Source organism: Macaca mulatta, chromosome 14, assembly GCF_049350105.2.
Source record: "Macaca mulatta isolate MMU2019108-1 chromosome 14, T2T-MMU8v2.0, whole genome shotgun sequence".
Lineage (NCBI taxonomy): Eukaryota > Metazoa > Chordata > Mammalia > Primates > Cercopithecidae > Macaca > Macaca mulatta.
In genome coordinates, this window is record NC_133419.1 from 19,752,739 (window position 1) to 19,775,048 (window position 22,310).

A 22,310-nucleotide genomic window follows, 5' to 3' on the forward strand; every position below is an offset into this window, starting at 1 on the left:
ATTTTCACTTTCTTAACTTCCAACATCCTTTACTCCTCTCCATGATACTGTTTCACAACCTTGACTCTCTTCAGGCCTCCTGCTCCAACACTCTGCTGGATACAGAAGCCATCAGGTGGGAAACACCTCTGCTTTCAGCCACTAAATCTACAAAGTCACCTGCACCCACACCTACCCCTCTTCTTCCTCCCCTCCTGTGACTCCGCCCAAGACCAAGACCTCCAGCTGCTCTGGAAGCCCCCTTTCTTCCTTCTCTTGCATGTTCAACCTCTCTAACTCTTCACTCCCAAAACATTGAGGAAATAATCTCGTTTCTCCTTTTTGCAAAGACAACAAAATAAAAACAAAGGGCTTCTGGCAACCCTGTAGACTTGGGTCCTTTTTCCTCCTTCACAGCCCACCTCTCTGCATTTCCCCTCCCCTACCTCCCCTACCTCCCAATTTCTGGCCGACCCCATCCTGGCTTCTGCCTTGACCACCTGACAAGGCTGGCTCCCACAAGTCTCCTGTGACTTCTGTGCCAGAGTCCTGTAGGCACTTTCTGTCCTTGTATTTTGGGATCTCTCAGCAGCACTGCATCTGCTGACTGTGCTGTCTTACCCTCTGGATTCCTTGGCCTCTGTGACTCCACATCACCTGGTATCTCCCAGCCGCCTGGCGCTCTTGGTCTTTCACCAGCTCCATCTCCTCTACCTCTCCCTTAAATGTGGGCACCCAGGGCTCAGTCCTAGGTTCTCTACTCAACTGTGTGCCTCGGCAAGCTTATCCAGGCCCATGGCTCCCGGTTCCACCCCTTTGCACACAATCACCACATCCATACCTCTAGCCCAGGTTGCTCCACCCAGCTGCCTGCTAGAAACCTCTACTTGGCTGCCTCTCAGGCACCTCAAGGTGGATGTGCCCTTTTCTTTCTTTAAAACCACACTCCAGCCAGGCGCGGTGGCTTACGCCTGTAATCCCAGCACTTTGGGAGGCCGAGGCGGGCGGATCACAAGGTCAGGAGATCGAGACCACGGTGAAACCCCGTCTCTACTAAAAATACAAAAAATTAGCCGGGCGCGGTTGTGGGCGCCTGTAGTCCCAGCTACTCGGGAGGCTGAGGCAGGAGAATGGCGTGAACCCGGGAGGCGGAGCTTGCAGTGAGCCGAGATCGCGCCACTGCACTCCAGCCTGGGCGACAGAGCGAGACTCCGTCTCAAAAAAAAAAAACAAAAAAAAAAACCACACTCCCACTGGCCTCCCTACCTCAAATAATACACTGCTGGCTACTTAGCTGCCCAAGGCACAATCCTTTATCCCCTCACCAAGTCCTGTCAATTCTACTGCCCAAATATTTCCAAATCTGTCCTTTTCTTTCCATTCCCTGCTGCCACCAACCTGGTTCAGGCTAGGTCATATCTAGACTGGACAATTATGACAGCCTCCTGACTGGCCTCCCTGCATCCACTCCCATCCCCTGCTAACTCGTTCTCCACACTGCGACCAGAGTGATGTAATGCCTGTTCCTCGGGATAATGTGCACAGTGGGCTTCCTGTTGCTCTGAGGACAGAGCCCAAATCTTCACAAAGGCTTTTGTGGCTCCCCAGCACCCAGGCCTTTCCAGCTCTGTCTCTTGTCCCTACTCTTTTTTTTCGAGACAGGGTCAGGGTGGAGTGCAGTGATGCGATCTCAATGCATTTGAACCCTCCGCCTCCCGCTGCCCCTCCTCTTTACGCATCTGCTCTCACTGGCCTTTGCCTGTGCACAAGCAGCTGCTTCTGGACCGCTGCCTTCCTTTCCCTCAACTTCACCTGGTTAACTGAAACTCTTCCTTCAAGTCGCAACCTCAAGGCCACCTCCTCTGCAGGTAACCCCTGTGGTATCAGGTTAAGTACCTCTAACAGACACTAGGGATTTTTGCCTGCGCATACCTTTGCTAGCCCCCCGCTTTTAAAACATTTTTATTTTGAATGAAACATGGATACAGAAAATCACACAAATGTGTGACTTAATGAATTATTCTAAGGCAAACCACCAAGGTTTGGGAAATAGCTTTGACAGCCACCCCAAGAGTCTATGTGCTCATCCCAGGAATAGTCCCCTCCTGTCCCCCAACATATATAACCCCTACCTCAGCTTTTATTTTTTATTTTTTATTTTTTTTGAGACAGAGTCTTGCTCTGTCGCCCAGGCTGGAGCGCAGTGGCCGGATCTCGGCTCACTGCAAGCTCCGCCTCCCGGGTTTACGCCATTCTCCTGCCTCAGCCTCCCGAGTAGCTGGGACTACAGGCGCCCGCCACCTCGCCCGGCTAGTTTTTTGTATTTTTTAGTAGAGACGGGGTTTCCCTGTGTTAGCCAGGATGGTCTCGATCTCCTGACCTCGTGATCCTCCCGTCTCGGCCTCCCAAAGTGCTGGGATTACAGGCTTGAGCCACCGCGCCCGGCCTACCTCAGCTTTTATAATACACACTTTCTGAATTTCTGAAATGTTTACATTTTTCTATTTTGGCAAAACATGTTTGAAAGGAAGGACTTTATTTTTTCACAGTTATTCCCCATGTTAAGTAGCTTCTTTTTTTCACCCAAATGTGTATTCCTACGTGTTATAATTTAGTATTGGCCATTTAAAAAACTTTATTTCTGCCTGAGTGCGGTGGCTCACACCTGTAATTCCAGCACTGTGGGAGGCCGAGGCAGGAGAATCACTTGAGGTCAGCAGTTGGAGACCAGCCAGGCCAACATAGTGAAACTCCGTCTCTACTAAAAAGACAATTAGCCAGGCATGGTGGCATATACCTGTAATCCCAGCTACTCAGTTTTCTTTTCTTTTTTGTTTTTTGAGATGGAGTCTCACTCTGTCACCCAGGCTGGAGCGCAGTAGTGTGATCTCATCTCACTGCAACCTCCACCTCCCAGGTTCAAGCGATTCTCATGCCTCAGCCCCGAGTAGCTGGGATTACAGGCACACGCCACCACGCCCAGCTACGTTTTGTATTTTTAGTAGAGATGGGGTTTCACCCTATTGGCCAGCCTGGTCTCGAACTCCTGACTTCAAGTGCTCCACCCGCCTCGGCCTCCCAAATTGCTGGGATTCTTTTTCCTTTTTTTTTTTTTTTTGAGACCCCACTCTCTGTCACCCAGGCATGAGTGCAGTGGCACGACCTCCTGGGCTTAAGCGATTCTCCCACCTCAGCCTCCCAAGTAGTTGGGACTACAGGCACATACTGCCACACCTGGCTAATTTGTTTTTATTTAGAGACGAGGGCTTGCCATGTTGCCCAGGCTGGTTTTGAACTCCTGGGTTCAAGAGATCCTCCTGTCTTGGCCTCCCAAAGAGCTGAGATTACAGGTGTGAGCCATCATGACTGGCCTTAAAAAAAAACGTTAATAGGTTATTTAAATTTCTTTTAATCTGCACATTTCTGCCATTTCTTTCTTTTCCTTTCCATTGTTCTGGGAAAGAACCCAGGCCATCTGACTTGCTGAGATTCCCACAGTCTGGATTTTGCTGACTGTATACTCATGGTGCAGTTCAACAAGTGTTCTGTCCTGTGTATCACCTGCACATTGGTGGCAGGACTGGACTCAGGTTTGATCCCTTTGACAAGACTACAGGGGGCACATAATGCTTGCCTCCTTCTATGGTGTCAGCAGTCACCAAAACATAATGCGTCTTCATTGAGGGTTACAAAATGGTGGTATTCAAATTCTATCATTCCTTTTAAATTTAATAATCAGAATACTCTTATAGAGAGATGCTTGCCCTCCTCTACCATTGGGTAACCCAGTGGTAAAGACCATGTAGCTTCCTCCGCTCTTCAGTAACAGCATTTCATATTCCTGTGGAGATCCAGCCTTCCCTAATCTTAGTCCGAGTGGGTAAAGCAGAACTAAACCTACCTTCCAGTTCTGGGAGTGGACTCATGATGCAAGTCTGGCCAGGTCCTATACCTGGCCGCAGTCATTGAGTCAGGGACAGTCCCATGACCCAAACCAGGCCAATGAAAACACGCCTTGGGAATTTTCCTGATGCTTTTGGAAAAGAGGCACATACCTTCTTCTATCTAGTATTGCTAAACAGACTGAAAATAAGCTGCTGGTGACCAGCTTTGCCACTGATCAAGGAAAGCCTCTCTGAGGATGAAATAATAGAGAGGAAAGCAGAGCTGAAAGATGGAGAATGCATTCCTCATAGCATTCTTTGGAACCTGGATCCAGCTGTGCCTGAAGGCTACTCTTAGTTATGGAACCGAACCTAAAAAAACTTTCCCCTTTTCAAAAGCCAGCTTGCAAGCAAAACTGATTGATATAATCCTCATGCTCTTTGCTCCCATAACACTCTGAACCTTCCTTTCTAACCCTTAGAACTTCTGTAATTCCTTGTTTAATGTCCATCATTTCCAGAAGACTGTTTCTGGAGACAGACTTCATGCCTATCTTGTTTTGCAGTCTTTCTAGAAGCTAGAACATCCTGGCACAAGTAGATGCTCCCTTCAGATTTGGAGAACTGAAGGAAGCTAAAATAAACATCCTGAAATCAGGTTCAACTCCTGTATCTCTAGCACCATCTGTTCTCCCAGATGTGCAGGACACAGTATTTCCTCTGGCCACCACAGAGTCTGAATGCATCCATGGCGTAAGGGCCCTTGAGAGAAGGGGCCCGCTGGGGGTATGTGGAAAAGGAGCTCCTGTCAGTGACCTAAGGGGCATCCCTCTACAAAATGTTTTCCAGCTAATAAAAACGATAGCTCTTTATAGGTTTAAGCCTTATTCTACTCCTGCAATCCCATTTGTCATCTCCACCCTTCTGCCCCTTGGCCCAACCTTTATCTTCAAACTGGGCCCAAGAATCTCTAGATGAAGCTTTTAATGTGGACAGAGATAGCTGGTCTCATCCTTTAAGTCTGTGGGGCTTGCTTTGGGCCCAGGCTGAGGGTAACACCCAGGTAGAAACATCAAGGCTGTGGGCCTTCGCTGTTGACTGGATACCTCCAGGGCTGGAGAACATTCTTCCCAAGTAGACTTGCCTTGGCTTCTTTGTTCTATTATCATCATCATCTGGCTGCTGGGCAGAATACCTATATACCTAGCCATCTTAGCAGGCATAGAAAAAGCTGAGATTTTAAAAACCAGTTGCAGGGGGCAGGAAACCAGGAGCTCACTGTTCTCAGACATGAGAACTTTCTCTGCTCCTCTAGCTGCGGGGCGGGGAGAGGGGGAAGTGAGGACCTTGTGACACTGTGCCTCTGAGGCCTGGGCTTCTTTCCTCCCCAGTTCTCACTGCACAGGGAGGTGGGCCATTTGCTCTGTGTCCAAGCAAATGGAAATCAACACGCTGAAAGAGTTCCAGCAAAAAGGTGCGGAGACACATCAACACAAAATAATCTTACAGATTTTACTGACCAGATATCCTCTTAGTAGGGTGAATCTGCCCACAGATCAAAGAAAAGCAATCCGACATAGCTTTAGAATAACATAGAACATGGTCTTACTGTATTATAAAGTGAGCATTCCTAATTCAAGACTCTAAAATCTGAAACACTTTTGGTCCCAAGCACTTTGGATAAGGGATACTCAACCTGTAATTACTAACTTTGTGACCTCAGGCACGTTACTTAACCTCTCTAAGCCTCAATTTTGTAATCTGTAGAATGAACAGCTTAATACCTACCTTGTAGGGCTGCTGGAAATATGAAAAGAAATGCCAGCAGGTACTTAACTCAGAAATGCCAAGCCTAGTGACCAGCACATGGTAAGTACTCTCTAAATGATAGCTGCTGTTAGCGTTGCTGTTGCTATGGCCATCAGGAGGATAGGAGGATTTTTCATTTTCCAACCAGTGTGAGCTAAGAGGGACTAAAGGACATGGACATCCCCTGCTGTCTGGACGTCAGTCTCTGCAGTTCTGTGTCTCAGAAACAGCCCATACCTTCCGTTCCAAGTGCTTATCCAGGCGGGCCAGAGCTTCTGTCTCTCCTCCCTGCCAGACAGCTGGACCAAGTCCTTCAGTGGGGAACCCTGAAGAGAAGGAAGGGTCACAAGACAGGAGGTTTGACCATTTCAGTGATAGCCTGGCACAGCTGTTCTGTTACTTGAACTTTATGAGAACTGAACCATAGTGTCTCGGTGCTACTGGGGGTGAGGTAATCCTTAAAGTTTTAGTGTTTTCTAGGTCAACTTGGTTCTCTTCCCACAGTCACTATTTTCTCTGCTTTCCCCTGCACCCTCATTACTCCAGGCAGGTGAGAACAATCCTGGACCTCCTGCCTTTTCAGATTAGCTGGCAACTGTGGTTTTCAGGTGAAAAAGGCTAATAGCTTTGTTCAGATCAAAAGATTGGAGGGGTGGCTCACATCTGTAATCCTAGCATTTTGGGGGGCCAATGCGGGCGGATCACTCGAGGTCACGAGTTTGAGACCAGCCTGGCCAACATGGTGAAACCCTGTCTCAGCCGGGCGTGATGGCTCACGTCCGTAATCCCACCACTTTAGGAGGCCGAGGCGGGCAGATCTCGAGGTCAGGAGATCGAGACTATCCTGGCTAACACGGTGAAACCCCCATATCTACTAAAAATACAAAAAATTAGCCGGGTGTGGTGGCGGGCGCCTGTAGTCCTAGCTAATGGGGAGGCTGAGGCAGGAGAATCGCATGAACCCGGGAGGTGCAGCTTGCAGTGAGCCGAGATTGTGCCACTGCACTCCAGCCTGGGTGACAGAGACTCTGTCTCAAAAAAAAAAAAAAAAAGAAACTCCGTCTCTACTAAAAATACAAATATTAGCCAGGCATGGTGGCACGTGCCTGTAGTCCCAGCTACTCAGGAGGCTAAGGCAAGAGAATTGCTTGAACCCGGGAGGTGGAGGTTGCAGTGAGCCAAGACTGCGCTACTGCACTCCAGACAGGGCAGACTCCATCTCAGAAAGAAAAAAAAAATAATAATAAGAAAGAGGGGGGGTGAGGTAGTGTAGTTAGTAACCTGAGAGGCTGACAGACTCCCTGCTTTCAATAGAAGCAGTACTAGCTATACTGTTACTGAGAAGCCCACAGACACCAGCACCAGGCAATGCCTGTATTGTCTGTGAGAGGGAAGTACAAAAATAGAGGCACAATCTAGAACCAGAAACAGAAGATTACATGTATGAGTATGAACAGAACAAATACTAGAAGGACATAGTTTAAAATTAATTGTGGTTACCTCTGGGTGGTGGAGTAATAGTGACTGCCATTTCCATCTTTGTTTTCCTGTGCTTTCTAACCTTTCTATAATAACATGCATTACTTTGACAAAGAATTTCTTTACACAAAAGGAGGCACCAGCACAAGCGGCTCTGGGCAGGAAGTACGCACCCAGCTCCTCCAGGGAGGGCACACCGTAGGTCTCGTCATGGTTCTCCTGGATCTCGGCCCTGCAGCTCTCCATCTGCTGACTGGTCACCGAGCCCACCGGCTTCTTGGGCAGCTCCATGCGGCTGATGATGGCCTGAAAGCGCTTGTATGTAAGGGGTGGCTTCTGCCCATTCAGCTCAATGATCCTGGGAAGCCCAAAACACAACTGGTGTTACCCACAAGGCCCTGTGATTTGGGTCCCTGCCCACCCAAAAAAGAACCCAGACTCTGAAGGTTTGAGGGTGGCTTTCCTCATCCACTCACAGGTCCCACACCTGAATGGAAAGGAGGGGGCAAGGGAGGCCGCATCTCCATTTTACCGAGAGGGAAAATAAAGCCCAGAGAGCTGGAGCAGGTGCCTCAGTAATGGAGCAAGGCAGGGCCAGAGCTGCGACTCAATTCCAGGTTCCCTGGTGTTGACGCAGAGCTGCCTAAAGACAGAGACTGAACATATCTCTAATCACAGAAAAATCCCTACTAACCAGCTTGGCACTTGGCCTATCTGTCAAGCTACGGGAATCCCCATAGGCCTCTACCACCATGTAAGCCCTGGAGAAAGTTCTTTGACAAGAGCTGAAGACATGTTTTTTTCTTTTTTTTTCCTACTCTAACATCATAAGGAATAGCAGACATGTTCCTTTCTTGGAAAATCATGCCATTCTTAGCCTCCATTTATTAGAACATAGAACAGAGAGATGGAGGACAGCTTATCTTCTCAAATACAGAGACTGGGGCTAGAGTTCATAGCCACAACTGATAGTTAAAGAGTGTCTTGTAGTTTACAAAGTATTTTTCATGACCAAGGGAAACATAACTGCACTCATGCAAGAAGGAAAGAGTATCAGAGGGCGAAGAACAGAACGGAGGTTGTTTATATAAGGATGAATTAGGATGGTATGGAGTCACATTCCCGGGGCTGTTCCTGGCTAAGAAGTAGCTTACGCAAGGCCCATCTGGCTGAGTGAGTTCATTTCTCAGTTTGCTCTACCTCGCTCTCCCTGTGTTAGTGGAGATATATGGTCGGCTGCTGCCTCTGCTGTGCCTCCCCCTCCTCTGGCACGCAGCAGGAGGAGGATCTCCACACCCAGCCTTTCCTCCCGAGGGCCTGGCTCACGTGCACAGCTGTGTGACCTGGCTTCTTGGCAGCCAGCACTGGGTTGGGGAGTGGGGGTGGGGAGCGGTGGCGGCTGCTGGCTTGGCAGCAGCAGCAACAGCAACAGCAGCAGCAGCAGGAGGGTGACAGCTCTGGCATGGCAGGGAAGGGGAGGAGAGGATTTCCTCCTAGAATCTCTGAAAGCACAGAGGCTGTCACCAGGGGAGGAGGCTCCTCTGTAGTTAGCAGCTCCCTGCAGGGATCTCTAGAGCCCTCCCCACCACCAAGCAACATGGCCTGGAAACCCAGATAGTCATAGAGCCCGGGGAGCTCTTTTTTTTTGACACAGGATCTCGCTCTGTCACCCAGGCTGGAGTGATGTGGCATGATCACAGCTCATGGCAGACGCAAGCCCCTGGGCTCAAGTGATCCTCCCACCTCAGACTCCTCAGTAACTGGCACTACAGGCATGTGCCACCATGCGTGGCTAATATATTTCTTTATTTTTAGTAGAGACGGGGGGTCTCACTAGGTTGCCCAGGCTGATCTTGAATTCCTGAACTCATGTGATCCTCTCACTTGGGCCTCTCAAAGTGCTAGGATTACAGGCATGCACCAGCATGCCCAGCCTAGGAATTCATCTTAGGTACAAAAGCTGGACCTGTGTGAACAGAGGTCTGTTGGAGGGGTAATAGGCAGGGTCCACTAAGGTCAGAGGGCAGCTGTTGTGCAGGATGGAAGTGGGAGTAGGAGGCACAGGTGGGACTCGGGCATACTAGGAGCAGATCTGTAGAGACCCTGAGTGTGGGTCCTCACTGCTTCCATGCCTTGGGCCTAACAAGCCTCTCTGCCACCCCAATCGGGTAAAGCTCTTCGTGACCTGTTCTACAGGCCCTGACTCTGGCCTATTCTCTTCCAGCTTCTAGAAGATGCCATGCCTCCTGGGTCAGGTGGCCCTAATGATGAACCTCTCTGAGTTCCACTCAGCAAGGGCCCAAATTACTAACTCTCACAATTGGTAACCTGACCCCTGGGCCCCATCTCTTACCTTTCCAGGTCATAGAGTGTATGAGAGTTCTCGGTCACTACTTCCACACCAGCCTCCTTGGCCATCTTCATGATGGCTGCATCTCGTTCTTTCCCAAAGGGTTCAGAGTCATATTCAAAGGTCAAGCGGGTCACTCCCCATTCCTGTGGGGAGAGGATCTGTTATGCTCGACACTGTGTTTGGGGAGGAGGGGGAAGCTGGACTCTTACTTCCTTCCTGGGAGAGAACAGAGCTAGTCTAGAGACCTGTCTGATGGGCAGCAAACAAACTAGGAACAGGGATTTGATCTGGAAAGCAAACAAGTTGAGGTTCAGAAAGTTTGAGGAGGGCAGGCAGTGTGGTGAAGCCAACAGCACAGCAACAGTGGAGTCGGAAGAGAGGTAGGCAGCCTTGTGCACTTGCTGTGTCCTTGAGGTAGGAGAATGCGGCAGGAGGCTATAAATACAATGCTCCTGGGAGACCCCCAGTCCCAGAGAGTGGCACTGACTCACGAGTGGGACAGGACCACAGCCTTCCACCTGCTCAGCAAGCTTTTCCCAGAGCTCCTCACAGCCCTGCAGACTTGTGGCCTAGTTTTCTTGGCAGAGTTGTGCTATGTGAAGTGTCTTAATTGTTTCCACAGCAACACTCCTGAGGCCAATAGCAAACAGAGCTAATAGGTTCCAGCCCTGAGAGAGTTAGGAAAGCAGAAGCGATCCTTAGTCTGGAGGTCAGAGGAAACTGACCAGAGGGGCTGCATGTTGGAAAGAAGGAAGTTCTTTCCTAAGCCTTTAGTCATTTCTGGTAGGAATTTCTAGATCTCATGGCAAGCTGGCCCAGTGAATGGTTGTACAGACAACCCACAGAAAACCCTAGAGCATTCAACTTGCAAGAAGAAAAACACATTCTCCAAAGTCTCTGGTCATGGTCTCTGAAAGCTCTGAACCACAGGGGCAAATGTCCTGGCCATGCACAGACTGGTCTGGTCCTGACTCAGCCCTGCCTGGGGAGTGGGTCCTTAGCAGGGCCAGTTATCCCTCATTCGAGGATACGAGCATTAAACATTGATTGAGCCCTTGCTATAAGTCAGGTACCATGCTTACAGTTCATATAGATTACATCACTGAATACTCATTGTAACCTGTGAACAATAACAATATTATTAAATGACATTTTCTCCAAGAAGCCTTCTTGACCTCCTCCTTCACTATAATTCTTCTGCACCTTGTCTTTTTTCCACTGCAGCATGTATTATATGACAGTGATACACTTGCCTGTTTCCCCCATTAGTGTGAACTCTCAGAGCAGAAACCATGTTGTCTTGCTCATCATCATTATCCTTATACCTAGTATGGGGCCTAGTACCTAGCAGAAGCTCAATAAAAATACATTAAATGACTGAATGGATGACCTAGCTATAGCTCTGGGCTAGAAGTGGGTTGGCCTCTGAGTTGCTGGGGAAGAGAAGGGCAATGTTGAGGGGAGAAGGGAGGCAAATGTATTTATATGGTATGGTGGGAGAGGACACAGCTCTAGAGTCAGAATCCAAGATCATCACTTGTTAACTTCACAACCAATTATTGTTTCCTCACCTATAAATCGGGATAGCAGTAGCCACCTCTTAGACCTGCTGTGAGGAAGAAGTGAGTTGATGTAAACAAACACTGGGAACAGCGCTTGACTCATAGGCAGCCCTCAATGAATGTGGGCAATTACTAGCACTGTGTGATTTGTACATGTATGCGCAATTATGTGTGGGGGTGCGGGGAGGGGAACTGAAGGATGATGTATTCACTAAGCTGTTTGCCTCGACATGACTTTTCCTTTTGTCTCATAGTTAGGGTGGAGAGGGGCAAGACAATCATTGTGTGCTGCTGAGGATGATGGCAGTCTGTCCCAGAGCCCTCTGTCCATCAGTTCCTGTGCTTCTGTGTGGGCCTTAGAATATACTTTTAAAGGGATTGAGGGAAAAGTAGACTGGCCCCCTGATACTGCAAACAGAAACCTATGTGGCACCAAAATGAAGATTTCTATCAATCATTTATCCCATGGGAAACAAGAAAGCTTCTTCAGAAAGGCTGACTTTTCCCAATAAGCAGAGCAAAGCAAGATGGGAAACACACCTTGCTAGAAATGAAACCCCACCCTCAAAGTCTTGGCCTAGAAGGAACCCTAATAAATCTTGCTGGCTTGAGCCAAGAAAACATCGACAGAAGCCAGTGGCATCTGGGGTGGAATGACTTACCACATCCTATGTCTGGACTGAGCTGAGAGCTTTCCAACAAGACACTGGTTTCCCAGAATTTTTTTCCTTAACACAGTTTCCATTCCAAGAGAAAGCTAACTGGCTGCCTTTGCTCCCAACTTCTCTAGCAGCAATAGCCAGACCAGCCCTGATGTTTCCATTCCCTCAGTCGGAATATCATCTCACTCAGCTTGTGGGGAAACCCTCAGGGACAGAATCTCACTGTCTTCTCTGGGGCTCTGCACGCTTACCTTGAACAGCCTTGGGAACACGTCGGCTGGCTGTCCCCGGACTACAAACAGGCGGGAGTTCAGTTTCCTTAAACTTGTGTCCAAATCTTCCAGAGACTGAAGTAGGAACCTGCAGAGTTCACACAGGCCTTGTTAGTGATAACATCATGAAGAGTGGCTCTCTTTCCTAACAAAGCAGGGAGAAACTGGTTCACTGTTTATGCCCAACAGGCAGCCTCATGATCACTAGGGCTGGAGAGGCCAGGGTTCCAGCCCAGGAGGGATGTGGTGGTGGATCAGCACTGCTCTGCTTCAAACCCTGGCCTTGCCACTTACTAGCTGTGTGACTTTAGGCAATCACCTAACCTCTTTGCCTGTTTTCTCACCAGTAATGTGAAGCTGATGTTAGTACTTCATCAAATTGCTAAGAAAAGAAAATCGAATAATGTGTGAAAAACATTTAGCACCGTGCTTGGCACACAGACATCACGAGATAAATGTGAGTTGTTCCTAGTGTGGTGTTTCTGTGTGATCAGAGGCAAGTCACTTATTCCCTCGCAGTCTCGGGGGCTAGATATAAGTATCTGCCCAGCACGAGGTTGTTGTGAGACTCACATGGGAGCCATCTGAAAAGCCAGTGCAATACCGTGGTATGAAGCTTTAAGGTCCTCTTAGCAGAGGAGCAGACTGCCATAGCTGGGAAAATCCTCCTTACTCTGGTGGAAAAGACTCCTTGACTTTCTGCACGCATGCTGTGGGCCATGTGTATTTCTGCTGCCACAGCCTCACAGCCCGCAATGGGTCCCTAGTTCCCACAGCTTTGTTTGGCAGGTGGCTTACTCTCCAGGCTTCTCCAAGGTTCTGGTGATCAGGTTCTCATCCCAAGAAGGAGAAGGCTTTAAAAGGTACTTCTCAATAGCTATCTTCACATTTTTGTGGGGGTGGGGATGGGGAAGACTACAGATAGGCAAGAACTTCAGCAGCAGACCTGGATCACCAGGGGAAAGGGAAAGGAAATTAACACTTGCTGAGTGCCTTCAGTGTTTTATTTTTAAGTTAAATTAACATTATAACCAGATAAACTATTCATGTGGCTCAAAATTCCAGAGACAAAGCAGTACACAGTAAAAAGGGCTTTCCCCTCCCTCCCTCCCCAGAGGCAACCAAGGTTATCAATGGGATTTTGGTTCTGTCATGCTTTTTAAGTGCATTTCTGCATTTAATTCTCTCAACTGTTTTGAAGGAAATAGTACCATCCTTATTATATAGATGAGGAAACTGAGACACTCAGATGTAAATTAATTTGCCTAAGACCATAGCTGTTAAGTGACAAAGCTGGGGATTCAGGAACCTAGGGTGGTCACTCTGAAACCCACATTTTCCTCTCTGTGCCTTTTTTTTTTTTTTTTTTTTTTTTTTGAGACAGAGTCTTGCTCTGTCGTCCAGGCTGGAGTGCAGTGGCGCAATCTTGGCTCACTGCAACCTCTCCATCCCAAGTTCAAACAATTCTCCTGTCTCAGCTTTCCGAGTATTTGGGGTTACAGGTATGTGCACCATACCCAATTAATTTTTTAAAAAATATTTTTGGTAGAGATGGGGTTTCGCCATGTCGGCCAGGCTGGTTTTGAACTCCTGACCTCAAGTGATCCACCCGCCTCAGCCATCCAAAGTGCTGGGATTACAGGTGTGAGCCACCGTGCAGGGCTTTGTGCCCCATTTCTAAAGATTTCTAGTTGTATGCCAACTCTGCTCCAGGGCTGAGATTCTGCAGGCCCTCAGGAGTTTGAAACCCTTTTCTCTAATAGCAATCTGACTACAGGTAGTCCACTGGCATTCTCATCTTCCTCAGGAACCCACAGGCCAATCTGCATATGTCACAGACACCTCCGAGGCACCTGCCCTCTACTCCTTGGGTCTCCGCCCATCCCCAGCATTCTTCTCTGTCAACAATAGGAATGGCACATCACAGTCACATTCTCTCACTACTGGAGGCTTACAGAAGCAGTGACTATTCCCAGGCTGTCAACTAGAACCAGCTCCCACTGCTGCCTCTGACGTACACAACTTGACACACTCCTACGGCCAGTGCCACCGACCCACATTCTAGCACGGGCTGAGCCCTGGGCTCGGCTCAAAGCATCATGTCTGCAAAAGAGCATGTGGAAGACTCTCTGAGGGGTTGGGATGGAAGACTAACAGGCTGAATGCTGCTTTATGCAAACCAAAAGCTCCACCTCTGTGAATTTCTGTTTTTGAAAAATTGACACCTCCAGAAAAGGAAAAGGGAGCTGCAAGTGCGTCACTTGTGTTGGCCTCCCCCAAGCCTCACCACTCTTCTAGAAGGAAAAGAAGAGAAATCCATGCAAATGGTCTCATGCCATCTGAAAGCTGGACTCTGCCAGGTAGAATGCCTAGGGTTAGGAGCGGTGATTCAAATTCCATAACCCCAGGACACAGGGTCCTCCATCTGCAGCTCCCAGGAGTGTCCTTACTGTGCGCTTCAGGGGCCTTTTCCTTCACAGTCCACGAGGCTGCATAGGACTTTGATTTGAAGCTATAAATAAGGTTGGAATGCACATGAAATCTAGGTTCCAGAACATGTAGCAATCTGCCTTCTATAGAACTTTATTTTTAGATCTCATTTACTAAAAGGAGAAATTCCTCGTAGCATCTCTAAAGTATAGCTAATCCTATGAGAGCCTTTTCTTCTTTCACAAGAGATGTTTACAGCAGAAAGCAGAGATGTGAGGCTGGTAGAAGGCCCAACTCTGAACCCAGCAACTCAATAAAAATAATGATAATAATGGCAATGACTAACATTTAATGAGCGTTTACACTGACAGGCACTATTCTACTTGTTTCACATACATTATCTCATTTAATTCTCAAACCGCCCAATCAAGTAGGTACTATTATCATTCCCATTTTACAGATGAGGGAATTGAGGCATAGGGAGATTATGGAACTTGCCCAACATTATATATCTAATAAGTGGCCAGAATTCAAACCCAGGCAATCTGTCAGGCTTGACATGTTTGTTTTTAGCCAGCCACTGCCTCTCAACAAACAGAGCACTGAAGTTGTGCTGCCCAGGGCTCAGCCGTTAGGGAGCACCAGAGGCCAACTCAAAGGCCAACAACACCTCTGCTGCCAGATCTTTCCTCCTGAGTGTGGTCTGACAATCAGCAGCATTGGCTATGAAACACCCAGGAGTCTGTTGAAATGCAGAATCTCAGACTCTAACCCAGACCTCCAAAATTAGAATCTGTATTTTAGCAAGATCCCCTGGTGATTCATTTGCATATTAAAGTTTCACAAGCAGTACTCTAGAACACTGAATTTTACTTCTAGCCTCTGTTACAAGTTGCCTTTCTTTGCTTCTAGTTTGTTTCTACTAAACTTTCTCTCTTGGGCATCCATATTTCTGCCTCCCCTTTGGCCTGCTAGAAATGCTCTGCTTCTTCCAACTTCCCTCCCGAGTCAACCCAGGAAGGGAGGGCTCAGGACAGCCACCACACGGAGGCAACAGGCGGAGATGTGAGGAAGGTCCCCAGTATCTCCAGACTCCAGGCAGCGAGAGAATGCATAGAATGAGAAGCCACCACTAGGGTACCACCTTTGAGGCCTGCCAGGTGACAGCTGTCCATCACATTTGGAGCAGTGCCGTGACTGGGCAAAGGCTCACTGGGCAGGTATATGCATTCTTTCACCAGAGAGAACCCTGGGCCTTCTGTGGTGCCTTAGAACCCTCCTCTTTACTCCAATTTCTCTTTACTCCAGTGAGGGGACTCTGAAGGAAACTGGCCTGGCATTGGAGGTGGTGGTGTTGGGGGCTGGCACTTCACCCTTGGCAGCTCTTAGCTGAACTCACATGGCCAAAATTCAGAGCACATGGTCCTGGGAGAGCAAAGCTTACCCTTTGGATTAGACAACATGTGCAACTGAATTACATTATTACGTAAGTGCTCTGGAGCCAGAGGCAGGCAGAACTAGAGAAAACCAGACTGGGATTTCCAAAAATACAGAGAGGACACTATAACTCAGGGACTCTACAAGGCTAGCCTTTAGAATAAAACAAGCAGATCCTTTGATTAAGTACTCACATTTTGGGAAGGCCTTCTCTACGGATGGCTGTCTCTACTGACCCTGTGTTGAGGAATATTTTATTTATTTGTTGTTAATAGGGGGAGGGAAGATAACAGTGAATTCTTTTGGGTCCAGGCTGTCCTTGACCAAGTTCTTCTGCTTCAAGCCAAGGTTATCTAACAATAATGATGATACCATTGGCTGGCACAGATTGGCTACATAGGATATTAATAGAAATTAACTTTTCCTAAGTAATTAAGAGCGCTTAAGCCCCATGGAAAAGGATAACCTAAACTCACAATCTCTGGCAGGGATTTATTTCTAAGTATCTGAGTAATACTTAGAAATACTTAAGTATTAAATACTTATTATTTTAAAAATATATTTATTCTTTCCTAATTTCAAAGAGAAGGATGAAGGTTTTTATCCCCTTTGGGCAAACAGAAACATTTCCTTGGCAGTAGAACGGTAAAGTGCCTCTCTCAGATATCAACGTGAATAGCTCAGAGAAGCTCCTGTTTCCCTGCCAGTAGACGAGTTCTCAACCCACTTCCCAACAGTCCAACAGTGTTCAGCTCTCAGCATCTGGGAAGAGAGGCACACTTGTTCTCATGGCGCATCCTGGGAAGTTCTCAGTTTACCCTATTTACCAATTCTGAGAGAAAGGGGCTGAGAGGGAACATATTTTATTTTCACAAATTCCCTCTGTCCTGGAAGCTCCTGAAAGAGGTGCAGCACAGAGCCAGGGACAAAATGATTTCAATAAAGTGGAAGAGGAATTGTGGCTAACACCTACCTAAGTCGCAGTGGGGAGAGAAAGGTAATGAAAAACCACAGAGCCCATTTTAAAATCTAGGAACTGCTCACATCTTCCTTTTGTTTATCTTCTTGCTGCAGTACCTCCTTCTAGATGTAGCAAATTTGGGGGAGGTGAGGCTGGAGAAAATGTGAAAGGGTTTAGCCAAGCAGCACTTGGGAGGAAAAAAAAAAGAAAAAAAGTCCTGAGGCTCATATAGCTATAATTAGCCCATAAACTTCCCACCATCACCAAGGCAGGGAGTATACTAGCCTTTTTCTTGCTAATCAATGTGTGTATTTCTTGGTTGCATTTCTCTGTCCTTTTTTACTCCTAGTGCCATTCATAGTTATTTTAATCTGATTTCATCTGCAGAAAAACACTGTGTGGGAGTCAGTGTAGGAGGAGCAGGAGGGAAATAGAGTCACAGATTTTGGGTCCTCCCCTCCTTGCAGATGTTCCCTTGCCTTCCTAGGGAGGCTTCTCAGAGGCAACTTAAGCAGCTACAGAGCTAGGACCTTATGGTGCAGCACAATTCTCTCAGACCACTCTCGGAATCCAGAAACAGCCACGGGACGATTACACATACTACAGTCATGTCAAGATATGGCTGGCTCCAGTCCTCCCCTCCATCCCCAACTTTGTACACAAGAGAATGCAGCTCTGCCTTCAACTGATCCAGGAAGCAAGCAGAATGGTGGAGGTGGTAGGAGTGTGTCTGTTACCAGGCCCAGGAGCAGTTATTATATTCAATCTGTTTGTGTTACTTCACCTCTTTCTTCTGAACGCCAAGACTAATTAGACTTCCTGTCAATGCACTGCAACACACTTCCTAGGTTGCCCAGCTCAGGACTGAGGTTCTCTAGTCCAGTGCTTCTCAAGCTTTGCTGCAATAAGAGTTTTAAAAACCTTAATGCCCAAGGCCGGGCACAGTGGCTCACGCTTGCAATCACAGCACTTTGGGAGGTTCAGGCAGGCGATTGCTTAGGACCAGGAATTCAAGACCAGCCTGGAGAACATGGTGAAACCTCATTTCTACAAAAAATACAAAAATTAGCCAGGCATGGTGGTGCAAGCCTGCAGTCCCAGCTACTTGGGAGGCAGAGGCAGGAGGATCGCTGGAGCCCAGGAGGTCAAGGTTGCAGTGAGCTATGATCATGCCACTGCATTTCAGCTTGGGTTGTCACCTGAGCAGGACCCTGTCTCAAAAAACCCCACAAAAAACCAAAAACCAAAAACCAAAAACCAAAACCAAAACCAAACAAAAAACCCCAAAACCTTAATGCCCAGGCCATAACCAAGAACAATTCTAACAGAACTGGGGGAAAGGGGTTGGGCACAGTGGTTCATGCCCTGTAATCCCAGCAGCTTGGGAGACCAAGGTGGGTAGATCACCTGAGGTCAGGAGTTTGAGACTAGCCTAGCCAACATGGTGAAACCCTGTCTCTACTAAAAATACAAAAAAATTAGCCAGGTGTGGCAGTGGCCACCTGTAATCCTGGCTACTTGGGAGGCTAAGGCAAGAGAATTGCTTGAACCTGGGAGGCGGAGGTTGCAGTGAGCCCAGACTGTGCCATTGTACTCTATCCTGGGCAACAAGAACAAAACTCCATCTCAAAAAAAAAAAAAAAAAGAATTGGGGGAAAGGGGCCCAGGCATCTTTTAAAGATCCTTATGGGATTCCAATACATAGCAGCCAAGATTGAGAACCACTGCTCTAGTCTGTCCCCTTATCTTATGTTTCTCATGGCACTTCGTTTCACTAAATTATGGTTGTTTGCTGGTCTTCTTTCAATAAAATGTAGGCTCCAGGAGTTCTGGAGCACAGACACATCTGTTTATTCACTGCTGTATCCCTAGCAACATCTAGAGCACTACCTGGCAGATATTAGGCATTCATTAAGTAATCAATTAATATCTGCATTCCTACACAGCCTCTGACTTCAGGATTTGACTCAGGCATCTAAGCCACATTCCTTTTCTCCTTCACTAGATTGACAGCACAATCACAAAACGATAACCCACAAAAATCCATAAACACCTGGTTCCTAGCAAACTGGAGTTTAATCAACGGGAATTTTATTGTTGATTTTTAATCTCCCCTATCAAAAAAGAGTAGGTAGTACTAGGCAGTGTCCCCCAAAACCCAATAAAAGAAGAAACTCTGTGACAATGTAACAAGAAGGTAGTCGGATTCCATTTGGCTGGCTCTGACTGGTGCAGGGCAGTCTGAGGCTTGGCTTAATGTCCACACTAGGGATGGTCATTTGATGATGCTTGTCAAACACAACCTCCTATCTGTAGAAAACTGGAGCAGAGACAGAGCAATAAGGCAGCCTGAAAACTGTGGGCAGGCTCTCCACAGGACTCTTTAATTGTTCCTTCTATATAAACTGGGCAAGAGGGGACACTGAACAGACCTACTGCTAGGAGCACTCACTCTCTTAGCAGGGTACACACCTTGGAGAGAAAAGAATGGTGTGCCGAGAGCCACGGTATCCTGGAAATAACCCTGTCCATCAGTGCAACAAGGCCACAAGCAAACATTCCCCAGAACAATGTAAACAAACCCAGCGACTGCCACTAGGTGTTCTGAAGAGCGATGGGTACATGATGTCTCAAAACTCTTTAATTTGAATACTGCTTACAAAGAAAATACATTAACGACCTGTTCATCTTTTTCCATGATCATGTCGACTCCATCTCCTGGGGGGTCATCAGAGGGGCCCTTGATATCATGGCTTTCCTGCTCCCTAACCTTAGCACAACAGTTCATAGAAGTCTCATCTCTAATGGCTCAACTGTCCTCTAAAATCATGACAAGAGGATGACGGGGTGACACTTTGGATCCTTTTAAATTTTTTTTTATCGAGGTCAAAGCTCCAGAGCAGGGCTTAAACCATTTTGGAGAATCCCCTGGATTCTCTGGAGCTTTGAACACAACGCGATTCCACCTGAAGACACCTTTGGCTTCTTTATTTATAACATAGGGGAGAAGACTTTATTTAATGCTAAGCCAGGGTCACCTGACACCCCTAGAGGCAGGACGGTCTGGGCGCAGGGAAGCCAGGATGGGTGGTAGGGCGGATTCAAACAAGCCAGAGGCTTAGGAATGATCTCCCCGAGCCCAGCAATGGGCTCTTTACTTGAAGAATGCGAGCAAAAACCCGTCCCGCCCTCACACCACAGTATCTCCCTTCTGCCCCTCCCTGAGTAGACCATAAGAGCCCTAGACCAGGAGCCCCTGTTCCGCCACTCACTGGCTGCAAGTCCTTGGACAGGTCGACTTTGGGTCTCCAGGACCCAAGGGTCTCATCTGTACAACGGGGATCATGATCTCCGTTCCACAGGCAGTTGTGAGGCTCAGAGGGGTAACAGTGCGAACGCGCTTTGTCAGAGGCTGAGCCCTGGCCCACCGGCGCGTTAGGACCATGACGAATTACTTCCCCGGTCTCGGCTTCTCCACGGCCTCCCAGCCGTGGAGAGGTTGAGAGAATCGTGCTGTTCGCCGGTCACCCCAGGGTCAGGGTCCTGGCTGCGTCCCCGCCACCCCGCCCCGGGTCCCCTCACCTCCATCGGTTGATCCCGACTGAGGAGGAGGCCGCGAACCACGGGTCGAGAATGTAAACGCAGCGCACGCAGCGCGCCCCGCGCACGGCCGCCAGCAGCGCCGGGTTGTCGTGGAGCCGCAGCCCTTTGCGGAACCAGTGCACTGAAGAGGCGCCGTCCGTGCCGGGCGCTGGCGCCGGGGCCACAGCTGCCGCCGTCGCCACAGTCGCCGCCATGACTGTCCAGACTGCTCCGGCCACCCCCGCTCCGCCCCGGTAGGCGACGCGGACCCCGCCCACAGACCGCCCAGTGACCTATGACGCCGCAGCTCCTCCCTTCGTCCCCGCCCCCAGGGCCTTAGAGCTCCTGTGCCATTGGCTGAGTGCCTCCCGCCCGGCGATTGGCCCAGAGACGCCAGAACAGGCCCCGCCCCCTCACGTTCCTACCATGTGTGGGTCCGCCTGGGTGGAGCTGGCAGGCGGACAAGTGACGCAGGCTGGCACAGTCCGCGGAGGGCCGGGAGTGGGCCGAGTCTCGAGGTACAGCGGATCTCTTACACATGTCCTGTTCAGGGCCTGCTTCTAGAAGAAGCTGCCTGGGCTGGTAGGGGTTGCTGTGACTACAGTCAGAGACTTGCAAAACTGACAACTGACCTTCCTATTATCACCAACATCGTCACCAGCATCATCTACATCATTCTACTACAACTGCCATTTATTAAGTGCACTTTATATGGCAAGAGACATGATCATCTCCTTACATAGTCGGTCTCATTTACTATTCTGAACTCAGCCCAGTTACATTCATTTAACGAACACCAGTGGAAGAGCTGCTGTTATTTTTGTTTTACAGATGAAGAAAATGGAGGGTGCCGCAGGTTGAGCGACTTGCTCAGTATCATAAAGCTACTAAGAGGGATTTCACCCAGATTATTCTGATTTTGAAACTTCTGCTTTTATCCACGAAGCTATACTTCTCTTTGTGCGAAGATCCTTGGTAATTCCAAGTGGCAGAGTCCAAGGATGGAGAAGGAGTGCCCTGATACGCAGCATTAGAGGATTTGGGAGTAGGGACTGGGAATGTGGAGGACTTGAGCTCGTAATTATGCCATCAGATGAATTTATTTTCTTTTAGTCTGTTTAGTAGATCCAGTGGTACTATTGTGTGCAAAGCACTGTACTGGATTCCGGGTGGGGTTCAGAGATGTGGGGGACACTGTCCCCATTCTTCTGGGACGCCAGGTGGAACCCTCTTATTCCTCTGGCGTCTAGCATAGAGCTTGCTGATTGACTGACTAAATGGCAAGAGAAGCTATAAACACCAGCAACAAGGTGTTGGGGAAGGCTAAGATGGCTTAGTCAAGCTGCAGCTTTGGGGTTATCAGGTGGAGAACAGTCTGTTTCAACTTGGCCCTAGGTTGAGCCCATGCTTGGAACCCTTCCTGGACCTGGGACAGTGTGATGAAAGCATTTAGCAATTTAGTCTGCAATTTAGTGGCATTAATTGGCACCACTCTCTAAACCAGTGTCACTGCAATCCTAGGCATTCTCTGCCATTTCCAGGGCTTTTCACAAGCTGTTCCCGCAGTCTAGATCACACTCCCTCTTCCTTCTTTGTTTCTAACTCCAGTTTGCTCTGTATCATTGTTCAGTGTAGATGTCACCTTCTTGCTGTCTGATCCCAACCTGAATAGTGCCCCGTCTCATTCTGTGCTTCTTTGTGGTCACTTGTCTTGGCACACAATACTGGAATTTCTTGCTTAAATGTCTTAATGCCCCATTAAAGTATAAACTCCTGGAGAGCAGGGGCTGTGGCTTATTTACAGTTGTATGTCCAAAGTCTAGCTCAGTGCTTGGCACCTAACGCTCAAGGATTATTTGAGTAAAAATTGCACTAGAGTCTCATATTGGCAGGCTCTTAG

General features: G+C 48.3%; 1 protein-coding gene across 5 annotated transcripts in view; it reads right to left on the bottom strand.

Moving 5' to 3' along the window:
- Nucleotides 1-20,986, bottom strand: part of CRY2 (cryptochrome circadian regulator 2) — a 38,903-nt gene extending 17,917 nt beyond the window's left edge. For 2 of the 5 annotated variants that reach the window (XM_015114399.3, XM_077963022.1), the window contains exons 1-5: nt 20,411-20,638; nt 11,980-12,088; nt 9,505-9,647; nt 7,325-7,509; nt 5,910-5,998 (exon numbers count right to left, since the gene is read on the bottom strand). In XM_015114399.3, the coding sequence (XP_014969885.1) occupies nt 5,910-5,998; nt 7,325-7,509; nt 9,505-9,647; nt 11,980-12,088; nt 20,411-20,625 (741 nt within the window). In that variant the 5' untranslated portion in view covers nt 20,626-20,638. Of the gene's footprint in view, nt 1-5,909; nt 5,999-7,324; nt 7,510-9,504; nt 9,702-11,951; nt 12,089-20,410; nt 20,639-20,835 lie in introns of those variants that run through there. The other 3 variants (XM_077963023.1, XM_077963025.1, XM_077963024.1) reach the window with 3 other exon arrangements.
- Nucleotides 20,987-22,310: the final 1,324 nt, after the last annotated feature.